Source organism: Dendrobates tinctorius, unplaced genomic scaffold (assembly GCF_039654945.1).
Source record: "Dendrobates tinctorius isolate UK_male_01 unplaced genomic scaffold, ASM3965494v1 ptg000046l, whole genome shotgun sequence".
NCBI classification, from domain to species: Eukaryota; Metazoa; Chordata; class Amphibia; order Anura; family Dendrobatidae; genus Dendrobates; species Dendrobates tinctorius.
In genome coordinates, this window is record NW_027361714.1 from 84,631,411 (window position 1) to 84,657,589 (window position 26,179).

General features: G+C 43.0%; 1 protein-coding gene across 7 annotated transcripts in view; it reads left to right on the forward strand.

The window, feature by feature from the left end:
• Positions 1 to 25,960, forward strand: part of ATG5 (autophagy related 5) — a 233,192-nt gene extending 207,232 nt beyond the window's left edge. For all 7 annotated transcript variants that reach the window (XM_073576088.1, XM_073576090.1, XM_073576089.1 and 4 more), the window contains exon 8: positions 24,967 to 25,960. In XM_073576088.1, coding sequence (XP_073432189.1) covers positions 24,967 to 25,103 — 137 coding nt within the window. In that variant the 3' untranslated portion in view covers positions 25,104 to 25,960. The remainder of the gene's footprint in view (positions 1 to 24,966) is intronic.
• Positions 25,961 to 26,179: the final 219 nt, after the last annotated feature.

Sequence of the window (26,179 nt, forward strand, 5' to 3'; positions counted from 1 at the left end):
ACTTCGTACGCACTTGTCCTGAGAGACCGGGAAACGCATCCGCCTAGGCCAGGTAGGAGAGGGCCCCCTAGGTGATCAGACCCCCTCTCTCCCACTTACTCTTTCAGCTCTGCTTATTACAGGTCGGGGGCGTGGCTCCGTGGAGGCGTATGTGGACTCGGGCGCAGCAGGCAACTTCATCCGCCAGGAGGAGGTTGACAAACTCCAGATTCCCGTGGTCGTCTTAAGTAACCCCCGAGCAATCACCTCCGTCGATGGCAAACCTCTACCTGGGCTCATCACCACGGTTACCACTGAAGTAAAACTACAAATTGGCGCACTTCATTCCGAGAAGATTGCCTTTTATGTTCAGCCTCAATTATCCCACGCCATTCTCTTGGGACTACCTTGGCTTAGGCGGCATGAGCCAGTTGTCGACTGGCGCTCCGGGGAGATCTTGCGCTGGGGGCACACCTGCCATGCAAGCTGTTTACGTACCCTGGTTCGTTCCCATTCTCAGCCTAGGCCAACGGATCTCCCGGGCCTTCCTGTTCCATACCACGCCTACGCTGATGTTTTCTGCAAGAGGGAGGCGGACTCCCTGCCCCCGCACCGGTCCTATGACTGCCCCATCGACCTGATTCCTGGAGCGGTTCCTCCCAGAGGTAGAACATACCCTCTTTCTCCTGCCGAGACCTCTGCCATGACGGAATATATTCATGAAAATCTGTCCAAGGGGTTTATCCGGAAGTCCTCCTCTCCTGCGGGCGCAGGTTTCTTCTTCGTCCGGAAGAAAGACGGATCACTGCGGCCTTGCATTGATTACCGGGGCCTAAACAATATCACCGTTAAAAATCGTTACCCCCTTCCGTTGATTCCGGAGCTCTTTGACCGGCTGAGAGGAGCTCGGATCTTCACGAAGTTAGATCTGCGGGGAGCCTACAATTTGGTCCGGATCCGTGCTGGGGATGAGTGGAAAACGGCCTTCAATACCCGTGACGGGCATTATGAATACCTAGTCATGCCATTCGGCCTTTGCAATGCTCCCGCTGTGTTTCAAGAATTTATCAACGAGGTGTTCCGGGATCTACTCTATTCCTGTGTGGTCATCTATCTAGACGACATTCTCGTTTTCTCGCCCGATCTGTCCTCCCATCGCAAAAGCGTACGCTTGGTCTTGCACCGCCTTCGAGAGAACCAACTCTACGCCAAGATTGAGAAATGCCTTTTTGAGCAGACGTCACTGCCCTTCTTGGGATATGTCGTCACCGATTCCGGTCTAAAGATGGATCCCGAAAAACTCAGTGCGGTACTCAAGTGGCCCCGTCCAGTGGGGATTAAGGCCATCCAGCGGTTTCTTGGGTGCGCAAATTATTACCGTCAGTTCGTGCCTCATTTTTCTACGGTTACCAAACCCATCACGGCCTTGACCCGTAAGGGAACGAAGCCCAACAGCTGGTCCCCCGAAGCTGAAAACGCCTTCCAGGCTCTGAAACGTTCTTTTGCGTCAGCACCCATTTTGCATCGGCCTGTGACCAGCAGGCCCTTCGTCCTGGAAGTGGATGCCTCCTCCACTGGAGCGGGGGCGGTCCTGTCCCAGCAGGCTTCATCCGGACGGCTGGTCCCTTGCGGCTTCTTTTCTAAAGCCTTTTCACCTGCGGAGTGCAACTACTCCATTGGAGACCGAGAATTACTGGCCATTAAGATGGCCTTGGCTGAATGGCGGTATTTACTCGAGGGGGCTGTACATCCCTTCACCATCCTCACGGACCACAAGAACCTGGCTTACCTGCAGTCTGCCCAAAGACTCAATGCCCGGCAAGCCAGGTGGGCCTTGTATTTCTCCCGCTTTGACTTTCAACTTCACTTTCGACCTGGTAATAGGAACATCAAGGCCGATGCCCTTTCCAGGTCGTTACAGTCATCGGAGAGGGATGAAGTCCCATCCTATATTATCGAGCCTACTAAGATGATCACCGTGGCCCCTGTGAATTTTGCTATTCCTCCGCCTGGTAAGACTTTCGTCCCTCAAAGCAGACGTACAGAGGTGTTGGGCTGGGGACATTCCTCCAAAATTGCTGGTCACGTTGGGACTAAAAAGACTCTCTTGCTGCTGTCCCGATATTACTGGTGGCCCACGCTTCGCCAGGATGTGATAGACTATGTTGCCTTGTGCACAATCTGTGCCCAGAACAAGGTGGCTAGGACTTTGCCCGCCGGTCTTCTTCACCCATTGCCAGTTCCTGAGGTCCCCTGGCAGCAGATCGCCATGGATTTTGTGACTGATTTACCCCGCTCAGCTGGATGTACCACCATCTTAGTCGTAGCAGATCGTTTTTCCAAGATGGCCCACTTCATTCCCTTACCGGGACTGCCGTCCGCCCCGAAGTTGGCCGAGATCTTCATCCACCAGGTCTTCAGGCTGCATGGTCTTCCTCAGCGGATTGTGTCGGATCGGGGGGTCCAGTTCACCTCCCGCTTCTGGAGGGCTCTCTGCCGGCTTATGGGTACATCTCTCGACTTCTCCTCCGCATACCATCCTCAGACCAACGGGCAAGTGGAGCGAATTAATCAGGTGTTAACCACCTTCCTACGTCACTTCTCCAACGCCCATCAGGACAATTGGGTCGCGCTCTTACCTTGGGCTGAATTCTCGCACAATAACCATCCCAGCGAATCTACCACCAAGTCATCATTTTTTGTGGTAACCGGTCAAAACCCAGGTATTCCGTTACCTTTCTCCACGTCTACAGGAGTACCCGCAGCCGATTCTCTCGCTAAGGAATTCTCGCAGGTTTGGAGAGAGACCAGGGACGCGCTCAAGGGTGCCAACAACCGAATCAAGAAACATGCAGACAAAAGACGGAAGGACGTGCCTCCGTACCATCCAGGTGACAAAGTCTGGCTTTCAACTCGACATATCCGTCTGAGAGTTCCCTCTTATAAGCTGAGTCCTCGGTACATTGGGCCGTTTGAATTGATTGGACGCATTAATGAAGTGGCTTACAAACTGAGGTTGCCTGCTTCGCTCCGGGTTCCCAACGCTTTCCATGTCTCGCTCTTGAAACCCGTAGTCCTGAATCGGTTCCAACCAGTTTCCATCGTCCCTCCTTCACCTGTTATCTCGGACAACGTCTTCGAGGTCAAGGACATCTTGGCTATGAAAAGAGTCAGGGGTAAGACCCTTTTTCTTATCGATTGGGTGGGTTTTGGTCCCGAGGAAAGGTCCTGGGAGCCTCGGGAAAATATCAACGCTCCCCGGATTCTGAAAAAGTTTTTGGCCAATCTCAGTAGGGGAGGACGTAAGGAGAGGGGTACTGTGACATCGGCGGCTATGCCCGCCGATGCCCCTCCTGCAGCAGCGCGCGCCGCAGCGTTCCCTTACCTGCGCGCCCCCGTCCGGGTGCGCGCCCGTCGCCCATTCGCCCTCACGGCGGCTCCTGGCACCCGCACCCTGTCTCGCGCACGCCCGCTCTCTCTCACCAGCGGTGGGCGGCGCTGAGGGGCTGGACTGGGGGGACGCACTTCCGGGGTTGGTGTATTTCAGGCGTCCTCGCTGTTAGGAGGACGCCTGATGATTGTGTAGTATTCTGCACCCTCTGGCCTCTACAGTTCTCCTGTAGCTCTGCCTTCCTCTGCCTTGTCCTCCCTGCCGTCCTCGGTCTCGTCTCCCTCGACCTCCCCAGTCTGTCCAGGCGCTGCTTCCTTCCTATCCTCTGTGCCCTTCCCTCTGTCTCCGGTCAGCCCTGGTCCGTCCTCTTGCCATTCCCCGTATTGTGTCTTCCCCTGTGCTACCGGTCCCTGCTCGTATCTCAGCCCTCTGCCTCCCCAGCCCCTTTTGTCCGTGGAGCCGTCCCTCTTGGTTCCGGCTGTCGCGCCTCCGTCCTCTGTGGTCCTGCCCCAAACGATCCCTGTATAGGGGTCGGTCTTCACCTGGCGTGCTCGGCCCAGGGGCTCCGGATCCGCGATCCAGAGGGTCCACTCTCTGACGTAGTTTCTCCTAAAACATTACAGCGGGAGGCAGTTCACATCTAAGCAACAGCTCTGGGAGGGTATTCTGTCCACATGCAAAACAATTGAAGCACAAACCATCCAAAAACTGACAAATTCAATGGACGAGAGAGTTCAGAAGCTTCTTTCCAACAAGGGGTCCTATGTGCAAATGTAACATCACCTAGAATAAAGTTTTGACTTGAAAACTGTTTGATTTCGTTTTGTAATTAGCTGATAATGCTTATAATTTCACAACTGACCATTTTTTTGTTAAAAATAAAAAGGTTGAAAACTCTGCTGTGCATAATAATTTGGAACATGCATTTTGAGTGTTTCTTATTTTTAAAAATATACTGTTTTCATGGGCAGTTTGTTCAAAAACATTGCAATTATACTAGAATATTAGATGACTGGAAAATAAAAATGACTGCAATTCATATAGGTAATTTAGAGAAAATATGAGGAAATATTTTTGCATAATTTGGAACACAGTGTAAAGTAAATGGAAGCATGCATACTTGTGCTCAAAACTGTACCTAAGGATGTTATGCAGATATACGTGTAACATGGACTGAGCAGGGACCGGTCACAGGTTTCCTGACCTGAGCATGCTTGTTTCCTATATTTATAAGTGGCTGTAACGCTCAGATCAGGAAACCCACAGCCAGCAGTCTGTGCATTGCTCAGACTGAGTTGAACGGATATCTGCATGAGCACTAGGGCTGGTTTCATTTGTTGCTTGCTTATACACAGTCTGAGTACAGTCCGTGGTTTGCATACCGGCAGTGGCTCTTCTGAACCAAACTCATCAGCCTTATAGGCATACTAGCTATTGAATCTGTTCTGCGCCTGGCTGGCACGCATTTTTTATTGGTACATTTTATAAAGTTTTTTCAATAAAATGGCGCTGGAGATTGAGTTATGCGCACCCACTGACTCCAGCGCCATTTTATTGATGTACTGTACTAGAACATCCACATACCAGTGCGTACATGCCTGCCATAGGTTTAATGGTGATGGCCAATGCCTTTGCACTGCTGTGTTGACTTTTTAGTACATTTCTTCATTAAAATAGCACTGGAGTCAGAGCGTGCGCATCCTGCGATATCCAGCACCATTTTGTTGAAAACACGGTCAGTGAATTCACGTACAGTGTGTCTTCAATAAAGTGGTGCCGTATTGCGGGATGAGCGACACACTGCGCAGGCGCTGCCCATCTTTGCTCTGGACTGAAGGACGCATCCACTGTTATAAGATCTGAGGTTGTTGAGTCTGGTGATTGTGGTCCGTGCTCGCTGTGAAACCAACCTTGGGTAGTTTAATAAAAAGGATAGGCAATCAGGAACTGTATTTTGTTGGTAGAATAAAAAAAAAAAAATTATGTCTGTGTGATTATGAATGGCTTCCATTTAAAGGGGTTGTCCTATGCTAAAAAAATTTTTAGGCATAAATTGTTTAACAATAACAAATCAAGGCATGCACACCATCCAGAACCTCTGCAGATACATAATAGGCTCCTCTGGAGGTACACACTGACTCTGAAGACTGTATCTGCATTGTTCAGAAGTCAGTCAGGTGAATGGTTTATCACATCATAGGAAAAACATCTGATGATGTGCTCTTTTAATCACCAGAGTGAACAACCCCTTAAACTACTTCACGACATCGTCCGTGTATGTGCGGAGCTGCAGCAGATGCTTTCCCACAAACCGCCGTATATGTGTACGGCTTGGCGATCACGCAGGCTCACTCCAAGCTCCGGCATGATCAAAAGTGAGTGTCAGTGCTGTATGAGAGCTGACACTGCAGCACGCCCATGATCGGTGCTAGCACCGATTGCAGGCATTTAATCCCTTTGACACTGTCAACAGTAACAGCGACATCACAGAGGCAGGGATCTCCGTCTCTACACCAATTGGCACAACACGATTGGTATGTTGTGCCAATGGTCTCCATGATGACCCTGGGATAAAAGATGGCCACAAGGTCACTCCGGTACGATGGCCTTTAAGCTTCTGCTCCGAGCAGGAGCTGACACACTTCCTGCCTGTGTGCGTGCACAGATCTATTACCTTGCAATGCAAAAGTATTGCAGAATATTAGATCAGCTATCAGGGCAGGGGAAGGTTGATGGCCCATCCATCATAGGTGTTTGCCAGAAACGAGCAGCGGATGTTGATGAGAGAAAATTGCAAACTTTTTTGTAGTACCCATACATTGTGGCCAGCTCATGCTCCTGGAGACATGGACCCCGTGAATTAAGTTGATGTTTATCGCTAATGCTAAGCGTGGATGCTAACTTCAGGCACACTGTGGGACTCGGAAGGGAAGGAGGAATTTGTGAGCGCAGAATTTGCTTGATTTCGTTTGAGGGGCGAGAAGCCATAGCAGAGTTACTCTGCTTGAGGCATCAGTTACTCTGTGCTCAGTCTGTCCTCTGTTCAGCGGTGTCAGATGTGCACAAAACTGGTCGACCGCGCTTATATGTACGCTTTAAATGACGATCACCGCCAGATAAGGTCAGATGGCATCCACAGTGTCTCAATCTTCATCGTTGTGGGTTCCACCTAAATCACGTTTTTCATTTATTTACATCTCTGCAGGATAAATGGGAGCCAAGCTCTACTGCAATCTTTGGGAGGCAGAATGAACAAGAGGTTTTTTTTTTGTTTTGTTTTTTTCAATGCTGTTCCTCGTGTGGTGATTAGACAACTTTATTTTTCGGGTCGGTGTGATTACAGTGATACCAGATTTAGATCGGTTGTTGTGCTCCTAACAGCCACAGGTGGAATCGCGATCCATCCGCGGCTGTTAACATGTTAAGTGCCGTTGTTAGCCTCACACTGACATTTCACCTGGCCACGCCAGAAGCGCGTCACACACCCCTCCCGTTCCACATGACCGCGGGGCGCCGATGAGTTGGCATGACACCTCAGTACTCATTCACAGTATGGCAGCCATAAAGCCCTTCACACAGTATGACGTCCCCTCACACAGTATATCACCACAGAACCCTCCCATGCAGTATCATATCCCCACACAGCCCCCCCCATGAAGTATGCTGCTTTTTCCCTTTGCCCAGAATAATGTCCAAGCACAGCCCACTTGTACAGTATTGTCCCCAGTTTGCAACAATGTACTGAATATTTAAAAAAAAAAAAAAAACCTTCCTGCCTAATCCCCGTTCACCCATTGCAACTGTCTGCACTGTATACTGAGGCACAGCTGGTGTGATGTAGTGTCCTCTTCTCGTTTGCTGCGCTCTGACGCAAAAATTTCCCCGTGGGATCTAAACTTAGTTTTAGAGGCTCTCACAAAGGAACTGTTTGAACCTATTCAACAGTTACCTATAAAGTACCTTACCCTGAAACAATTATATTAGTAGCCTTTACATCAGCTCGTAGGGTGAGTGATTTGCAGGCCCTCTCCATAAATCCGCCTTATATGCAAGTATATCAGGATAGGATCGTATTAAAGACAGACCCCGCGTATCTACCCAAGGTAGTGTCCGATTTTCATCAGAGTCAGGAAATTGTTCTTCCCTCTTTCTGTGAAAACCCAAAAAATCCGGGGGAAAAGAAATTCCACAATCTGGACGTGAGGAGGGCTCTGATAGAGTATGTGTCTGGAACTACCCAGTGGAAGAGATCCAAGTCCTTATTAGCCTTTCAGGGGGCCAGGAAGGGTTATGGAGTGTCAAAGGGGACCATTGGTTTTCCGATACCCGTAGCATCTCCATTTTTCGTGATCTCTGGTTGGGTGAGGGCTTATTTTTTTGTGCGCCGAGCTGACGTTTTTAATGGTACCATTTTTATGCAGATGCGATCTTTTGATTGCCCATTATTGCATTTTAATGCAATGTCCTGGTGACCAAAAAAACGTATTTCTTTCGTTTTGATTTTTTTTCCCGCTACGCTGTTTAGCGATCATGTTAATCCTTTTTTTATTGATTGCGCGATTCTGAACGTGGCGAAACCAAAATGTGTATGTTTGATTTTTTTTTTTTACCGTTTTATTTTGAATGGGGCAAAAGCGGGGTGATTTGAACTTTTTATATATTTTTTTTATATATTTTTAAAACTATTTTTATTTAACTTTTGGCATGCTTTAATAGTCTCCATGGGAAGCTAGAAGCTGCCATATCCCAATTGGCTTTGCTACATAGAGGTGCTACATAGAGGTGATGCTCAGATCGCCTCTATGTAGCAGAATTACAGACTTGCTATGTGCACCAAACCACCGGGTGGCGATTATAGCAATCCGGCATCAACAACTATAGAGGTGTCAAGGAGACCTCTGGTTGTCATGCTGACACACCGGTGACCTACGATCACATGACGCGGGTAACCGGTGAGCATATTTCTGGCCCGATGGCCGGAAGCGCTTGTTAAATGCCGCTGTCAGAGTTTAACAGCGGCATTTAACTAGTTCAAAAAGGCTGACATGTCCCGGCTTTGAGGTGGGCTCATCACTGGAGCCAACATCAAAGTACTATACCGTCCGATGGCAGTAAGGGGTTAAAAAGATGCTTCAGGAAAAACACTGTCAGCATTATTTATGAAGTGTCTTTTTAAGGGTACATTGGTGTCTATAAGACACATACCCTATAGACATTAGTTTTACGTTTACTTACCACTGTTAAAGGGTAATCCATTGTTTTAAAACACTTATAGTGTTTACATGGGTTGTCTGCTCCCAGCATATTGAGGATCTTGCCACTAAATGGATCGGCAAAACACAGCTTCATGCAATGATCAGTGGCTGTGCTGACAACAGCAGCTCAGCTCCTGTTCTTTTGATAGATGTTCTGCAGTGCACTTTGCAGCTCTGTTCAGTTTACCTCCGACCACTGCTAGAGCAAAGGCTGTCTTTTCGGAGGAAGAAGTTCAGCAGGGGCCGTCACCCAGGGGAAAAAAGGAAATTGGAGGATAGAAGAAGAAAAGACTCTGGATTCATGTTCTTTGGGTCCACCTCTACATCTAAAAGATCCCCGCAATGATGCCAGAATCCCGGTGGGGGGGCAGGCTGTCATCTTTTGCTCAGGCCTGGGAAAACATCACTTCTAACACCTGGATCCTAATATAGTGAAGGAAGACCTGAAGATACAATTTTGTCGTCAGCCAAAAACAACTTTTGTAATAACCCCCATCAGGAAGGGGATAGAAGGACAATGGGCCCTGGAAACAGAAATCTTGACTCTGCTGGACAAACGGGTCTTGTCCGAGGTCCCGATTAAACAGAAGGGGAGGGGGTTCTACTCACCCCTCTTCTTAATAAAAAAAAAAAAAACGGACAGTTCTGAAAGAACCATCATAAATCTAAGAGGTCTCAGTCAGTGGGTAGAAAATCATACCTTCAAGATAGTCAGTAACTTCAACCATAAAACTTGTGCATCACAACTGTTTCATGGCGGTAATCGATTTAAAGGTTGCCTACTATTATATTCCCATCCATCCAGGCTATCAAAAATATTTGAGTGGCCCTATATATCCGAGGCAATCTCAGACATTTTCAATTCAGGGCCCTTCCCTTTGGGCTATCAATAGCCCCGAGGGTGTTCATGTAAGTTAAAAGAAATGACCGCCTTCTTCCGAATCCGGAACACAATTATAGTACCCTATCTGGACGACTACCTAATAGTGGGAGACTTGGAGAACCATTGTGCTATGCATTTGGGACAGGTAACCAAAACCCTGCAAGAATTGGGATGGATGATAAATACCCAAAAATCAAGATTGCAACACCTGAGGGTTTATCCTGGACTCCGATCTACAAGCCTGTCGTCTTCCCGAGGACAAGATAAAAAAGGTAGTAAACCTGACCTCAGCAGCTATAGAACAACCCCATATGACCCTGAGAAACGCAATGTCCTTGTTAGGGACCCTGACGTCCTGTATCTCAACAGTCAGATGGGCCTAATTCCACACACGACATCTACAGTGGGAAATCCTATCAGCACAAAAACTGCTAAGAGGGCATTTAGAAGGAAAGGTGGAACTTTCCTTAGGAGTCTGGAACTCCCTCAGTTGGTGGTCAAACAGGACAAACAACATTGGGAATACCTTGGGAAACACCAGTAAGCAAGATGATCCTGACAGATGCAAGTTCCTCAGGGTGGGGGACGCACCTAAGAGGCCAGGCATTACAAGGGTCCTGGGCTCCTCAGGAGCGAGGCTCATCATCCAACCTAAAAGATCTTTGGGCAGTGAGCAACTCTCTGGAACACGTTATTCCCCTCCTCCGGGGCTAAAATGTCCGTATTATGTCAGACAACAGGGTCACCGTAGTATACATCAACCACCGGGGGGATGAGATCACACCCCCTAATGGAAGCATCCAACAGTATTTTTCTCACAGCCGAACAACATTTTCTGTCCCTGACGGCACTACACATAAAGGGGGCAGAAAACATCGAAGCAGATTTCCTGAGTGGCAACAAACTAAAACAGGGGGAGTGGGCCATAAACCGCAGAATTTTTCAGCAGATAGTACACCTGTGAGGAAATCCAGAAATAGATTTGTTTGCCAACAAGAGCAACATGCTGGTAAAAAAGTTTTGCTTGTTAAACCCAAGGGAAAGACCATTTGCGGTACACTGCCTGCATATTCCTTGGGACTTCAAGATGGCCTACGCATTCCCATCGGTGACTCTGATTCCGGCAGTAGTGAGGAAAGTCAGAAAGGAGCAAGCGAGAGTGATTTTGATTGCCCCATTCTGGCCAAATTGATCTTGGTTTTCCCTGTTGTGGATAATGTCGCTATCAGAGCCATGAATCCTGCCAGAGATCCTGGACCTTCTTAGTCAGGGTCCAATATTCCATGCAAGTGAAAGGTTTCCATCTTGCAGCATGGAATTTGAGAGGTCGCTTATGAGTAGTAGAGGATTCTCTCCGGGGCTAGTTTCTACCTTGCTAAAGAGTAGAAAACCCATAACTACAAAAATCTATGGCAGAACATGGAGTAAATTCCTTCAATTCTTAGGGAAACCATTAGACCGAAAAACGATTGGTCCCATCTTAGAGTTCCTACAAGCAGGGTTGCAAATGGGTCTGGCTGTAAATACCCTTAAGGTTCAGGTATCGGCATTAGGAGCATTGTACATCTGTAATCTGGCAGCAAATAGATGGGGGTAGCAAGGTTCATAAAATCTTGCCATAGGTCCAAACCTATCCCAATGCCGAAAGTTTCCCCGTGGGATCTAAACTTAGTTTTAGAGGCTCTCACAAAGGAACTGTTTTGAACCTATTCAACAGTTACCTATAAAGTACCTTACCCTGAAAACAATTATATTAGTAGCCCTTACATCAGCTCATAGGGTGAGTGATTTGCAGGCCCTCTCCATAAATCCGCCTTATATGCAAGTATATCAGGATAGGATCGTATTAAAGACAGAGCCCGCGTATCTACCAAAGGTAGTGTCAGATTTTCATCAGAGTCAGGAAATTGTCCTTCCCTCTTTCTGTTAAAACCCAAAAAATCAGTGGTTAGCCAAGGACAATATCTGCAAGGAGATTGTATATTCTCCCTGTGTTTGCATGGGTTTCCTCCGGGTACTCCGGTTTCCTCCCACAGTCCATAGACATACTGATAGGGAATTTAGATTGAAAGCCCCATCGGGGACAGTGATGAAAATGTGTGCAAACTGTAAAGCGCTGCGGAATATGTTAGCGCTATATAAAAATAAAGATTTATTATTATTATTATTATTATTATTATTATTATTATCTGCTCCCAGTATATTGAGGATCTTGCCACTAAATGGATCGGCAAAGCACAGCTTCATGCAGTGTTCAGTGGCTGTGCTGGTAACAGCAGCTCAGCTCCTGTTCTTTTGATAGTAGATGTTCTTTTGATAGTAGATGTTCTCTAGTGCACTTTGCAACTCTGTTCAGTTTATCTCCGACCACTGCTAGAGCAAAGAACATCCAATCTGTGGGGGTACCGGGTTTTTGATCCACATCAATTTTATATTGATGATGTATGCCATGGATGGATCAATATGCTGTGACCAGAAAACCTTTTAAACCAACATTACAATATTCTGTTCTGACTGTATTTGAAAGCATTATAAACTTAATGAGTAGTACCTTTTTCTGGAAATTCATATACAGGATTATTCCGCTCATTCTGGTAATTTTACTTAAGATATTTCTCAGACATTGAAAAGTAAAACTTGGCTATCCCATAGCCAGGCATTTCCTGGTGATTAAGCCTGGGAAATGCTGTCTTTTTGACTATTTCCCCTGGTCATGGGATTATACTATTAGGAGTCAAGAGATATCGTCAGATCTTTACGCACTTAAACATGCTTGTTAATATGTAAAAGATGAAGATATAAGGCTTCCATGTTTTAAAAAAACTGTAGAAGAATGAATTTTGTCCAGAGCACTGTATAAATCAAAATCCTTCTATAGAAAAGTATATATAGTGAGGAAAATAAGTTTTTGATACACTGCTAATTTTGCAAGTTTTCCCACCTACAAAAAACTGTGAAACAGAATCTAAAAATAAAACCTAAAAAAATCACATTGTATGATATTGAAATAATTAAATTAAATTTTATTGCATGAAATAAGTGTTTGATCACCTGCAAACCTAGAATTCTGGCTCACAAACCTGTCAGGTTTTTCTTTAAGGAGCCCTCCTACTGTGCACTCATTACCTATATTAATTGCACCTGTTTGAGCTCCTTGCTGTATAAAAGACACCTGTCCATGCAATCAATCACACTCCAATCTTTCCGCCATGGCCAAGACCAAAAAGCTGTCTGAAAACACCAGTGACAAAGTTGTAGACCTGCACAAGACTGGGATGGGCTACTGGACAATAGGCAAACAGCTTACTGAGAAGGCAACTGTTGTAATTATTAGAAAATGTAAGAAACACATGACTGTCAATCTTCCTCATTCTGGGGCTCCATGCAAGATCTCGACTCGTGGGGTAAGGGTGATTCTGAAAAAGGTCAGGAGTCAGCCCAGACATACATGGAAGGACCAGGTCAATGACCTGAAGAGCTGGGACGCCGTCTCAAACATTACTGATGGTAACACACTATGCCATCATGAATTAAAATCCTCAAGGGCATGCAAGGTCCCCAGGCTCACGCCAGCACATGTCCAGGCCCGTTTGAAGTTCATCAATGACCATCTGGATGATTCAGAGGAGGCATGAAAGAAGGCCATATCATCAGATGAGATCAAAATAGAACTTTTTGGTATCAACTCCACTTGCTGTGTTTGAAGCAAGGAGGAGGATGAGGAGTACAACCCAAAGAACACCATCCCAACAGTGAAACATGGGGGAACATCATACTTTAGGGGTGTTTTTCTGCAAAGAGGACAGGACAACTGCACCTTATTGAAGTGAGGATGGATGGGAGGTCATGTATCGTGAGACTTTGGCCATCCTCCTTCCCTCAGTAAGAGCATTGAAGATGGGTCGTGGCTGGAACTTCCAGGATGACAATGATCCAAAACACACAGGGCAACTAGTGAGTGACTGCATCAGATGCATTTCAAGGTCCTGGAGTGGCCTAGCCAGTCTCCAGACCTGAACCCAATCGAAAATCTTTGGTTGGAGCTGAAACTCCATGTTGCCCAGTGGCAGCCCCGAAACTGAAAGATGTGGAGAATATCTGTAAGGAGTAGTGGGCCAAAATCCCTGCTGCAGTGTGTGCAAACTTGGTCAGGAAATACAAGAAACGTCTAACCTCTGTAATTGCAAACACAGTTTTTAATACCAAATATTAAGTTATGTTTTTGCATTGTATCAAATACTGATATATAGCGCAGTAAAGACATTCAAATGTGTGAACCACAAGAAGGCATGTCTGTGTACAATAACACAATCAAGAATATGTCCGCATTAATGTGTTTTCAAATGATTATAACCTATGGACCTCAAACTTCATACACATTATTAGTATGGTTAAACAATAGATAAAGGGAATGGTCTCACCCAGTTGTAGTATCCAGATAGAATCCCTTTAGACTAAAGCAGAATAGAGGATCCTAGTTGTCAGTATGCGGAGGAGGGCTCAAAAAGTTCTTGCCACACATTACCCTACCATCAGGGAAACTCAAGTTTTTAGCGCCCCCTATTACTCCCAACGCGTTTCATGTGGTCACTCATCAGGGGATGTAAGGAACCAGAAAAATGTTGGGGTCATAAAAAGCTCGAACTGATGGGTACATGCCCTTCTTTAGTACAGGGAGAAAGGGTCTGGTACGCTTTTCTTATTAGACTTAATAGATTCTTAATATATCCTTTTCTTATGCATTTACCTTTTACCGAATTACAGAAAAAAGTGTTTCATGCACAACTTACTTTTTTTTCTTCGTTCTAAAAGCTGGCACTTAACGTAAACTCATATGCACCTGATTATCAATGGGGTCTCTCTGCTTCTGTTTGCATCAGTTACGCAATGGATTTTATACATGAAATTAATTTTTTAACTGAATTCCTGAAGACATGTGTTAATGTAATTGTATTACAAGGTTAGGCTCCAGTGATACTAAAAAAGACCGTAATCTGCTTGAAGACCCACACGCGCTTTACATATTGTCCAAGCCTATGTAGAAAGTCTTTGTACACTGTGTTCCAAATTATGCAAAAAATATTTCCTCATATTTTCTCTAAATTAACTATATGAATTGCAGTCATTGTTATTTTCCAGTCCTCTAATATTCTAGTATAATTGCAATGTTTTTGAACAAACTGCCTATGAAAACAGTATATTTTTAAAAATAAGAAACACTCAAAATGCATGTTCCAAATTATTATGCACAGCAGAGTTTTCAACCTTTTTTTATTTTGAACAAAAAAATGGTCACTTGTGAAATTATAAGCATTATCAGCTAATTACAAAATGAAATCAAACAGTTTTCAAGTCAAAACTTTATTCTAGGTGATGTTACATTTGCACATAGGACCCCTTGTTAGAAAGAAGCTTCTGAACTCTCTTGTCCATTGAATTTGTCAGTTTTTGGATGGATTGTGCTTCAATTGTTTTGCATGTGGACAGAATACCCTCTGTTATGAATGGGTCACCGAGGAGAAAAAAAGCAACACACGCTAAGTCTCAGAAAACCAGAGCGGTTGGTAACTATGCAGATTGCAGATCCCTGAAATTAACACACAACTAGCAGCAGTCGTGGAGCGTGCCCACGATGGTCCTGGACGCCTCGTCACAACCGGAGAGCTAAATAAGCCTAAAGTAAGAAAAGAGGAAAATGAACTCCCCCAGAGCAGACCCCAAAGGAAAGACAGCCCCCCACATGTATTGACGGTGAAGCAAGATGAAAACACAAACAAAGGCAGAAAAATAGGCTGAGCAAACGATGGGGCCAAACTAACTTGAAAGGACAGGAAAAGAAAGATACTGTCTGCAATCTGCCAAAAAACCCTACCCAAAATAATGTCCAACACTTCTGATAACAAAATTAGCCCTGAAGTCACTAGACTTCTCCCACTATAACAGCACTCTGAAATATTCTGAGACAGAGCAAAAAAGAGGCCAATCTAATAAAGGACAAAAAGGCAAATACAGATAAATAAGAGTGGAAGTTCAGCACAGCCCAGCCGGGCTGGCTGACCACAAAAAAACTGAGTTGACCAACAAGAGCAAGTGTGAACATTAGCAAAAGCAAACTTAACTTGAGAAGACTGGAGCAGAGCTGAAGTCCAAGACCTGAGAAGCAGACTGAATCACCAGCAACTGGATAGGGCGTCGACTGTCTCATATCCAGTCTGATACTCCAGAGATCCAATCGTTATCCTCCTCGTCAGGTGGCAGACCATTACCAATTAAACCAACCTCACTACCTCCTGTCACCACCAGAGGGAGAACGGAAGGAGAACTCCCAGCTGGTGGAGCAGAAAATGAGCTCCTAACAACCCTCCCAGAGCTGTTGCTTAGATGTGAACTGCCTCCCGCTATCATAGACACTCCTTTTGATGATGCTCCAGAGATTCTCAATGGGGTTGAGGTCAGGGGAAGATGGTGGCCACACCATAAGTTTGTCCTCTTTTATGCCCATAGCAGCCAGAGATGCAGATGTGTTATTTGCAGCATGAGACGGTGCATTATCATGCATGAAAATGATCTTGCTGCGGAAAGCACGGTTCTTCCTCTTGAACCATGGCAGGAAGTGCTGTTTTAGAAACTCCACATAGATTATGGAGTTCATCTTTACCCATTCAGGGATCCTAAAGGGGCCGACAATCTCTCTCCCCATGATTCCAGCCCAAAACATTACTCCACCTCCTCCTTGTTGGCGCCTTAGCCGTGTTTTCATGGGGTGTCCATCAACCAGCCATCCTCCACTCCATCCATCTGGACCATCGAGCGTTGCACGGCACTCATCGGTGAACAAAACCGTTTGGAAGTCAGTCTTCATGTATCGTTTGGCCCACTGGAGCCGTTTCTGCTTGTGTGCAGTGGATAGAGGTGGTCGATAGGATGGCTTACGCACAGCTGCAAACCTCTGAAGGACCCTGCAACTTGTTGTTCGGGGGACGTTGGAGGCACCAGCAGCTTCAAAAACTTGTCTGCTGCTATGACAAGGCATTTTTGCAGCTGCTCTTTTAACCTGACGCAATTGCCTGTTGGAAAGAGGCCTCAATTTTTCCTTATCAGCACGCACACGTGTGTGCTGGGAATCGGCTACATACTACTTGATTGTGCGATGATCACGATGAAGTGTCTTGGCAATGTTGATTGTAGTCATGCCTTGACCTAAATACTCCACAATTTGTTGCTTCTCAGCAGCCGACACATCCTTTTTCATTCCCATTTTGGCAAAAAATGTCGGCTGCTTAATAACGTGGAACAGCCTTCTTAAGTAGTCTTGCCTTTATTTGGACACACCTGCCAAACTAATTTGCACAGGTATCTGCAATTGCTTTCAGTGATATAAAGAGCCCTGACACACATCACCATCAATGAGTTTAAATGACAAACAAAAAAATTCTAACCTTATCACTCCTAAACTTTTTGCATAATAATTTGGAGCACAGTTTAGATTAAGTAACCCTACCGAACTTTTTATGTTCCATTGTTAAACATGTTTCCTATAGGCGAGAAAATCTACTTTTTTTATTACTATACCTTCTAGGATGCTTTGAGCATTAGTCACATAAAATTCTGAAGTACCAATCGTTTTGCCCGGGCTGTGCACAGTTTCTATACATTAATGTGCTTAAAAGGTAGCCTTCAGTCTCCTGTAACACTGTTTTGCTCTGAGAGTGTCATCAACCTCCAATCCCAAACAGTGGGAACGTCTGGTTAATGCACAAGTCCTGACATTATGTAATCCGGACATTTGTCTTTTATACAGTGTGAGCACAAACAAGGCAGTGATTAAATGATCCGCCATAGCAAATTACATTAGTGAAACCTTAAAGATGGACCCCGTGTCTCCTTTTTGACCTCAGGAACTGGTATTGTCTTGTGTGACCTATTGTAAAGAAGTAATTGAATATACTTTCGTCTTCTCTTAGCAGGGTTCATTTATTTATATAAACTCTGGGAAATCTAATTTGTGTGACCTGGTAGAAAAGTATCATCATTTATCTTTCTAATATCTTATATTTGTAGAATATTTTCCACCTGAAATCTGAACTTTATTTGAGCACATTCATGCTTTACATATCTACCAAGGCCTTTCTCTCACCTTAAACATTACCTTATGTTACAGATTTCCATGTACATGCAGTATATAATATGGCAGTTCTCCATTATGTAGCAGTCATGGAATTGACCATATTTCTGGACATAGTACCACCAGCTATAAATTATGTACAACCAATTATTGCATTATTAGGCTAGTTGTTGAATAACGGCATATGCTGTAATATGCTTCAAGGTGCTTCAATAACAAATGTAAAAAAATAAATTCCCTTTCTTTAGTAGAATATGTAACCATGCAAATCATTCCATTGCACTCTTATCTGTGGCATCTTGGCGCTCCAAAAAATCATAGAATACAACTATTCTGTACTTAACACGATTTCTGTGGGGGCTGCTTTCAACTTTCCATTTTTTTCACCATATTCTTTAATTGATTTTACAGTTTCAGAAACCCCTGTTCCCTGGCTGCTGTTTCTTTAAAAAAAGCCGACTGTGCTTTACTCGCCCTCCCAAGATCCAGCGCTGAATCTTCATCACTGCTCCCGGTGTCCTTGTCCTCATCTCTGGCGTCACGTCAGACGTCATTTTCTATAGGAGTGAATGTTGAAAAATACTGAGACTTGATTTTACACATTGGTACCTACTGTATTGTAGTAGTGTTCAGGTTTTTTAATTTTTTTTTTTTATTATATAGTGAAAATTTACTGGAAGCATAACCACTTGCACTATTCTATTATACAGCTGCTCGTTAATCTCAAGGGACACTGGTTAACGCAGCATTTTCCATGCACCAAAATGTCTTTAACTGTTCGCAGTTGGTCCTACAGTTAATCTCTAATTGTGTAAGGCAATGTGTTTTTTTTTTTTTGTTTTGTTTTGTTTTTTTAAGGGTGGTTCTGATGGGACAAAGTATTGTATGACATTGTAAACGACCGCTAAACGGCCACTGATCAATCGTCATTTAATAGTCAGACAGCACTTCCATGCCCACAGAATGGTAAATATGCATGCAACAGCATGTGTTCTGTTTACACAGGATGATATGATGACCAGAAGAAGGTTTTATTAAGCAAGGTTAATAAAAATCTCACCAGACGAACAAGTGTTTTGCTCGTTTAGTGGATGATTGTGAACACGTAATTGGGAACGGACATCCCTAGGATGTTCTTGATTATTGGCCAGTCTAAATGGGCCCTAAGTGTCTTTATGAGGCTTGAGGTGTTCCTCAGGGATTACTGATACAATGTGCAGAAAATATTTGTCTCCATGATTATTGTGCTGCATATCTCCAGTTCTGAGAAACACTCACATACATATATATTTCAGTGTCCACTGAGCAGATACTTAATGAAAATTTCCAGACTTCAATCCAAGGTCCAAACTTCTGTTGTAAGTTTCTTGCTGTCTCAGAGCGTTTCATTTATATTACATGGCTCCAGCTGTGCTGCATAGACATGCATTTAAAAGCTAGAATTCTAGCTGCCTGCAATGGCTACCGTCAGTAGTTTAGTGCATGCAGTTTTATTAAAAGGGTTTTGCACTATGGCAACCCCATGTCAATCGGCATATTTGCACCAGTAAAATAACATTTACACTCACCTGTGGTGCCAGCAACATTCCTGTGTGTCGGCACTGGCACTTCTGGGCTTGCATCATATTATGTCATGTGAGCCCTGCAGCCAATCAACAGTGGCTTCACTTCAGACAAATCAAACATCCAGAGGACGTGAGGTGGCCTTTCACAGCCCTGACTTCCCCTCAATGTCTGATTTATCTTAAGGAGGAGAGTGTGAAGCCAGCGCTGCCCGGGCACAGGGCTCGCATGATATAACAATGTGAGGCAAGCCAATAGCAAGTGCGGGGACTGCTGAAACGACTCTGGAATCGGAGGGGAGTATTATTGTTATTTTACTGGGCCAAACATGCTGATACGAAACGGGGTTGTCAGAGGTGGAAAACCACTTTAAATTGAGTGTAAATTGGTATACAGCAAGCTCCCTCTATTAACAATAGAAGGCAGCCAAAATGTAAACCTTTACCTCTGTATATATCATTATTTAAAAAATGGCATATACTGCTAGACCTAAAAAGGATAGTGGTAAAATGTGGATGCTTGATTTTAATTCATGTTTCATACAAAATAATGCAGTCTTTAAAAACTGGATGTTAATTGTTAAAATTAATTAACCACTTAATAAAGGCTAGGCACTTAGTTTGACCACTACAAGGAAGCAAGGAGTACCCTCATTTGCATAACAAAGATCTTTTTCTGGATATTCATAGCTGGGAAGCCTAAACAACGTTGCTATTTATTGGGGAATAAGTCTCCTATATGACTATCTGAGCAGGTTAAAAGGAATCTGTCACCAGGTCTTTGCTACCCCATTTAAGAGCAGCATGATGTAGGGTCAGAGTCCCTGATTCCAACCGTGTATCACTCACTGTGCTGTTTGTTGTATAGTTGTTTATAAAGTCAATGTTTTTATTGGCTGTAGATCTACTATTTCTCTGTCTGTTAAATATGAGCTCTGTGTAACCTGCTCACATCACTGATTGGCAGCTTTCTGCCTATGCACGGAAAGCTGCCAATCAGTGATGTGGGCGGAGTTATTTAGAGCTTGTAAACATGGAGGACTACATGGCAACAGGTTTACTAATCCTCTAGTGATCTACTGCTGATGAACAGTGAATTTATAGACTACCCTAGGCAGCCCACAACGTGAAGCATCGCTGTGATCATCATCTGTCTCTACCTTAAAGGGAACCTGACAGGTCCCCAATGCCCTGCATCCCACCACCAACATTTAATATTCCTTTCTAAATACCCTGCCTAACAAGCCCTTTATCCTGGACAACACACAAATGTTTAAAAATGAAAAAAAAAATCTTTTTCCTGTCCACTTTTAATGTGCAAATTAACCTTTTGACTAGTTGATGGGGCGTTTGTTTCCCCAGACTAGTTGTCAAATACAGATTCCTTTTAAACCCGGTTTGGAGGCTGACAGACTCCTTTTAAGGGTATTTACTTCCTAAAATGTAACCCTTTTGTCATTTTGACTAATGCAATGCAGTAGTACCGTTGTAATCTGTCATCTCTATTGCAGAAGTGATTTCTATTGAAGACTAATTACTCTGTAAAATCCACGGTTCAATATATACACACTGACCGAGTTTAACCCTCTGACGATTACAGAGCAGTGTGATAATATATGGCTAGATTACTTTTCCTACTTTCCCTTGGCAACCAGCCAAATTCATCTCTCAGAATTTGTTTTATGGAAGTTTATTAGTAACAGTAGCATCAAGTCTTTTGAGAAGATATAGCAAGTAAACAACAAATCCATACGGTCAGACTACATATGTTCATAACTCTAAGCCAAGTAATTACTAACTTTCATTCCAAATTTAACTTGTCTTTTTTTCCATGCATCAATTCTATTTAATTACGAGAACCAATTCTGAAGTTTAATTTCCACACCTCCCATGCAACAAACTGAATGTTATGGCTTATGATAAATAATGACTCAAAACAATAGTATACATGGTTGTTCGTTATATGAATATAAAAACACTATTTTTTTAAGATATTTTTAACCCGTTAAAGGGGTTTTCCATCTTGTAAAGATTGGTAGTATATTGTCATTAAAACTTGTCATTTACCCATGAAGGTCTTTACCATTTTTTTGATAGTTACTATGTGTGGTTCAAATATTGACCACATGTCACTATGACCCAATGCTCCAATGATTATAGCGGTATAGCAATATGGTGCAGGACAGTGGCACGCAATAACAAGAAGCTGAGAAAGATGACTGTGACGAGCAGGAATTTTTCCTCATGGCCTAAAACGCACTTGCGCTGCCTTTAGCCAGCTCCAGTTTGGTGAAGAAATTAATCAGATGAACATTTGATGTTTTGAAAAATTTTGTTATCTATTCAATAAGACTTCCAAAAGGAATACAGCTGCCATTTAGCTTTGTACCTCCAAATACCCACGGTACATTTGTCTAAGCTAATATGAACATACGTAGGTCATCTGCCATTTTATTTGGTAAGAAAAACACACACTGAGAGGAAACAGATCCGTTCATGGTGAAGACAACTATCCAATGTCAGCAATGCCGTGTGCACTAAATAGCCATTGTGAGCTAATCGGCTAATCATTATTAATTTGAGTTGGTTAGGTGCTTTTAATAAACTTAAACCTCTGGAAACCTAAAAAAAAAATCAGATCGGCAAAACCTACATATATTTTGTATATTGAGTCAGGGGTTCAACTCTTTTTCTGTGACAATTATTGAGAGCAGAATGATTGAGCTTAAATTTCAGAAGTGTCAAACTGTGCTTTTTATTATTGTAAGTCCTTTACTCTGTTCCATACCTATTTTTTTCTTTTTAACCCCTTCACGACTTTTGAAAGTGGTGTCACCCCCTTTCCCGGCACATAAAGCTGTTTGATCAGCTGTCATGTGTCTCTAACAGCTACCGGTGGAATCGCGATCCACCCGCGGATCGCGTTCCACCCGCGGCTGTTAACTTGTTAAATGCCACTATTAACTGACCGCAACATTTAACTTGAGCGTGCCGGAAGGGATTCATAAGTCACCCATCGGCGCCCCGATTACTTGATAGTGCTTGTCATTGCAGATCTCTTATGAACGCCAGCCTGTAGCTGAAGCCCTTCTATGTGTAGCACAGGCGATTTGAAGATCGCATCTTCAAGCCACGTAAGGGAACTATTGAAGCAAGAAAAAAAAATAAATGTTTTGAAAAAAATATTAAATATAAAAGTTGAAATCACCCCCCTTTTGTTCAATTCAAAATAAAACAATAAAAAAATACACATTTAGTAACGCTGCATTCAGAAATGTCCAATCTTTCAAAAAATAAAGTAAATTAATCCAATCGCTAAACGGCGTAGCGGGGAAAAAAACTAGAACATCAGAATTAGTTTTTTTTTCGGTCACCACAATATTGCACTGAAATGCAATAACAGGCAATAAAAACATTGTATTTACCCCAGAATGGTATCAATAAAAACGTCATCTTGGTGCACGAAAAATAAGTCCTCACCCCCCGCCTCAGATCCTGAAAAATGGGGACGCTACAGGTCTCAGAAAATAGCACCATTTTTTTTTTTATATACAAACTTTGGAATTTTTTTAACCACTTAAAAGAGAACCTATATATGTTTGGTATCTGTGTACAAATACCGACCTGTAGAATTATAATGGCCGGTCAGTTTTAGCATTTAGTGAATATGGTAAAAAGAAACCCCAAAAAATAATTGTGGAATTGCACTTTTTTTTTTTTTGGCAATTTCATCACAGTTAGATTTTTTTTTTTTTCCCATTTACCAGTACAATATATGGTAAAATCAAAGGTATCATTCAAAAGTACAAGTTGTCCCACAATAAACAAGCTCTCACATTTCCATATTGACGGAAAAATAAAAAAAAAGTTATGACTTTGGGAAGAAGGGGAGCGAAAAACGGAAAATCGGAAGGTTGTGAAGGGGTTAAAGTATAATAATAATTTTGACCTCTGTTGCTCTAATGTAACTTTGTAGATAATGTGCGCGGATTACCTACAAAATCGACATCTCATACATGATGTGAACATTGCCTTACACGCACATATTTATAGACTTGAAGGGATATTGTATTTATTTCTTTTTAAATGATGTAATAGAAAATACAATTCAATTCCATTTTTGACAAAACAATTATAAAGCTGGAGCTACTATCGGAAAAGTCACTAACACAAGTATATATGCAATAAAGGCATTATACGTAGTACAAATTCTTTTCACTGCTGATATTTTTTTCCTTTGGAATAGGACTAAGTTTCATTATTGTAAAACTGTTTCCTCTGAGTAATTTGCTTTTGTCCCAGTAGAGAGGTAAAAATAAAATTGCTCTTCTGCAGAAATGCTGGTTAAAAACCACAACAGATTTGTAAAGATAATGCCTTTTAAGTCACTGAGACAGATTCCGAACTCTGGTTCCCAATCTGTCTGCTCTGTGGAATGTGCATTATACATTTTTGGGGAGCTGAATGTTAGTATCTGTCCGTTAAGGTTTTTAGTATGAATGTTTAATTGCGCCAGAGCTACAGGAAAAGTAACTTTTCCCAATAATGAATGTGATTTATGAAGTTAATGTATACTGTGTTTGAGATGTCTCCTTCGAAGAAGCATTCCATGCAGTCTGGGCAGACAGGCTGACTCAGCTTCAGTTTTCAGCCCTTTTAACCAAAGCGCTTACGATGTATCTTCTCCCCTGGAGTTGGACTTGTGGAGACGTCAGATGAATAATTAAAAACTGATTTCTAATGTATGAGACCATTGTCATCAGTGACTCACAAACACTTTTTATAATTGATTGTTCCTAAAATTAGCCAAATTTTAATAAGACTAGGTAGACCTCATTGTTTTGTCCAAGTCTGTCTGACGTGCCGAATCTTGTATTGAATTTGCATTTCAGCTCCACTGTAGATTGGCTTTTTGTGTTTTACATTACACGATCAAACAGTTTAGTGTTAATATTAGTTGTGGCTAGCACTTAGTATGTAACTATCCAGGTTTTGGATTGTTAGCAGATGATCTTTTTACTTTATTTTTCATGGTTTGTGGAAGCAATTATGCTGGAGTACCTTATTTGTTACAAAAAACAGCCAAAAAGAAAAGTTCATGATGCTTACATTTGAACTTGGATCCCAATAATTAGTTATTTTAGATCAAACTATAATGGGTCTCATTTAAAGGGGCTGTCTACAACTCGGACAACCATTTCTCAACTGCTATATTCCCCAATATTAAACAGCCTATACTCTGCTCCAGTGCTGGGACTGTTTCTGTGATGTCCATTTCTGGTCTCCCAGGGCTCATGCAGTGCGAGACCTGCAGCCAATCAGCGGCCACTTCACCCTTAGGTAACTGACATCCGGAAGGATTTAAAGAGCAGCGACCACTCTCGCTTCTCCTTGGTGTCTATTTTGTCTGAAGAAAGTGAGGGTGAAGTGGTCACTGATTGGATGCAGGCCGCCCGTAGTTGAACAGTGTCCCATGAGCTTTGGGAGACCAGGTGCTGACATCGCAGGAACGGATCCAGTACTGGAGGGGAGTATAGGTTGTTTTTATATTATATGGGGGAATATAGCAATGGAGAAGGGATTGACACAAGTAATTGACAAACCCCTTTAAAGAAAGTAGACAAAATGTAGATTCTTTGCCCATAATAAATGATATTTCTATGTTGAGAGATGTGAGCTAATTCTATTCTACTGTCTTTTAATGAAGTGTCAAGCAAATTTAAGATTTTTTTTTTTGGCTTATGACATTATTTCAATGTTTTTGTTTCTAGATGGAGAAAGGAAATATCAAGTGATGATCCATGGCATAGAACCGTTGTTGGAAACCCCATTGCAATGGCTAAGTGAACATTTCAGCTATCCAGACAACTTTCTCCACATAACCATCGTCCCCCAACCCACTGACTGAAGAACATGATATGGATCAGCAAAAAAAAAAAAGACCATTACACTTGGGCAGGATCTTCCAAGATCACTTCACTGGCTTTTGGTTGGCAGTGCCGATTTCCGGGAAACATGAAGTCAAATTGTCCTATAGCTTCTGAGAGACTGAAGTTTGCCTTTCAGTCTTTTGCTCTTCTACCACTTGAGCTTCGTGTAAAAAAGGAGAATATGCTGGAGGCTTCCTGTTGTAGCCAAAAAACAAACGTATTCAGAAAGCCAGGGACAGTATGTGCCTCCAACTTCTAGTTTGTGGTAACTATTACCACCGATGGTTTCCTGGTGTGGCCATGGTTTAGCATTATATGATAAAAGGGAAAACAAATTATTGGCCTGACTTTGTAATACAGAAGTCAGTACTGAGAACTGCACTTGGGGAGCGTTAAAGCTTTGTGAAAGGCTCCGATACCTTCCAGCAGTTCAGTGCTTGGCGGAGCACTTGTTTACAATCCTTCTAGGTTTAATAGAGCATGAGCAAATGTCCTCATTTGTAAATGATAACCTAGAATAATACTGGACGCCAGCAGTAACACGCTTTAACCCATTGAAAGCTTAATGGACTACTTTTATATTATGTTTATGGTAAGAATCTAATCGGTTATGTGAAACACGTGAATGACCTAATATTACAATATTTGCAACTATCATTTTTTTAAATGATATATCTGTAGTTTTTCTTTGCAAATCTGTATATTTGTTATGCTGCCATAGAAGTGACAATTATTTTTTCAGGTATAATGGAAATATAGATCATTTTTTTTGTTCCAAAACCTCTAGATCAGATTAAACTTATGTACTGGCGTGCATTACTTCTTGGAGACCAAATGGCCTAGAAATGTTGTTTTCTTCCAGGAGATCATAGACCCCTATGGAGGACAGATGTCAGGCTCATCCAGTCATCCCAAGTGCCTGATTTCCCAAATGACTCAGACTGGCACCTAATGCACACTCAGGTCAAGGACCTACAAGTCTCACAATGATAATTTGTTGCCCTGCAGTTACCAACATCAGAATTAGTCAACATTGTGGGATATGGATTTCTAC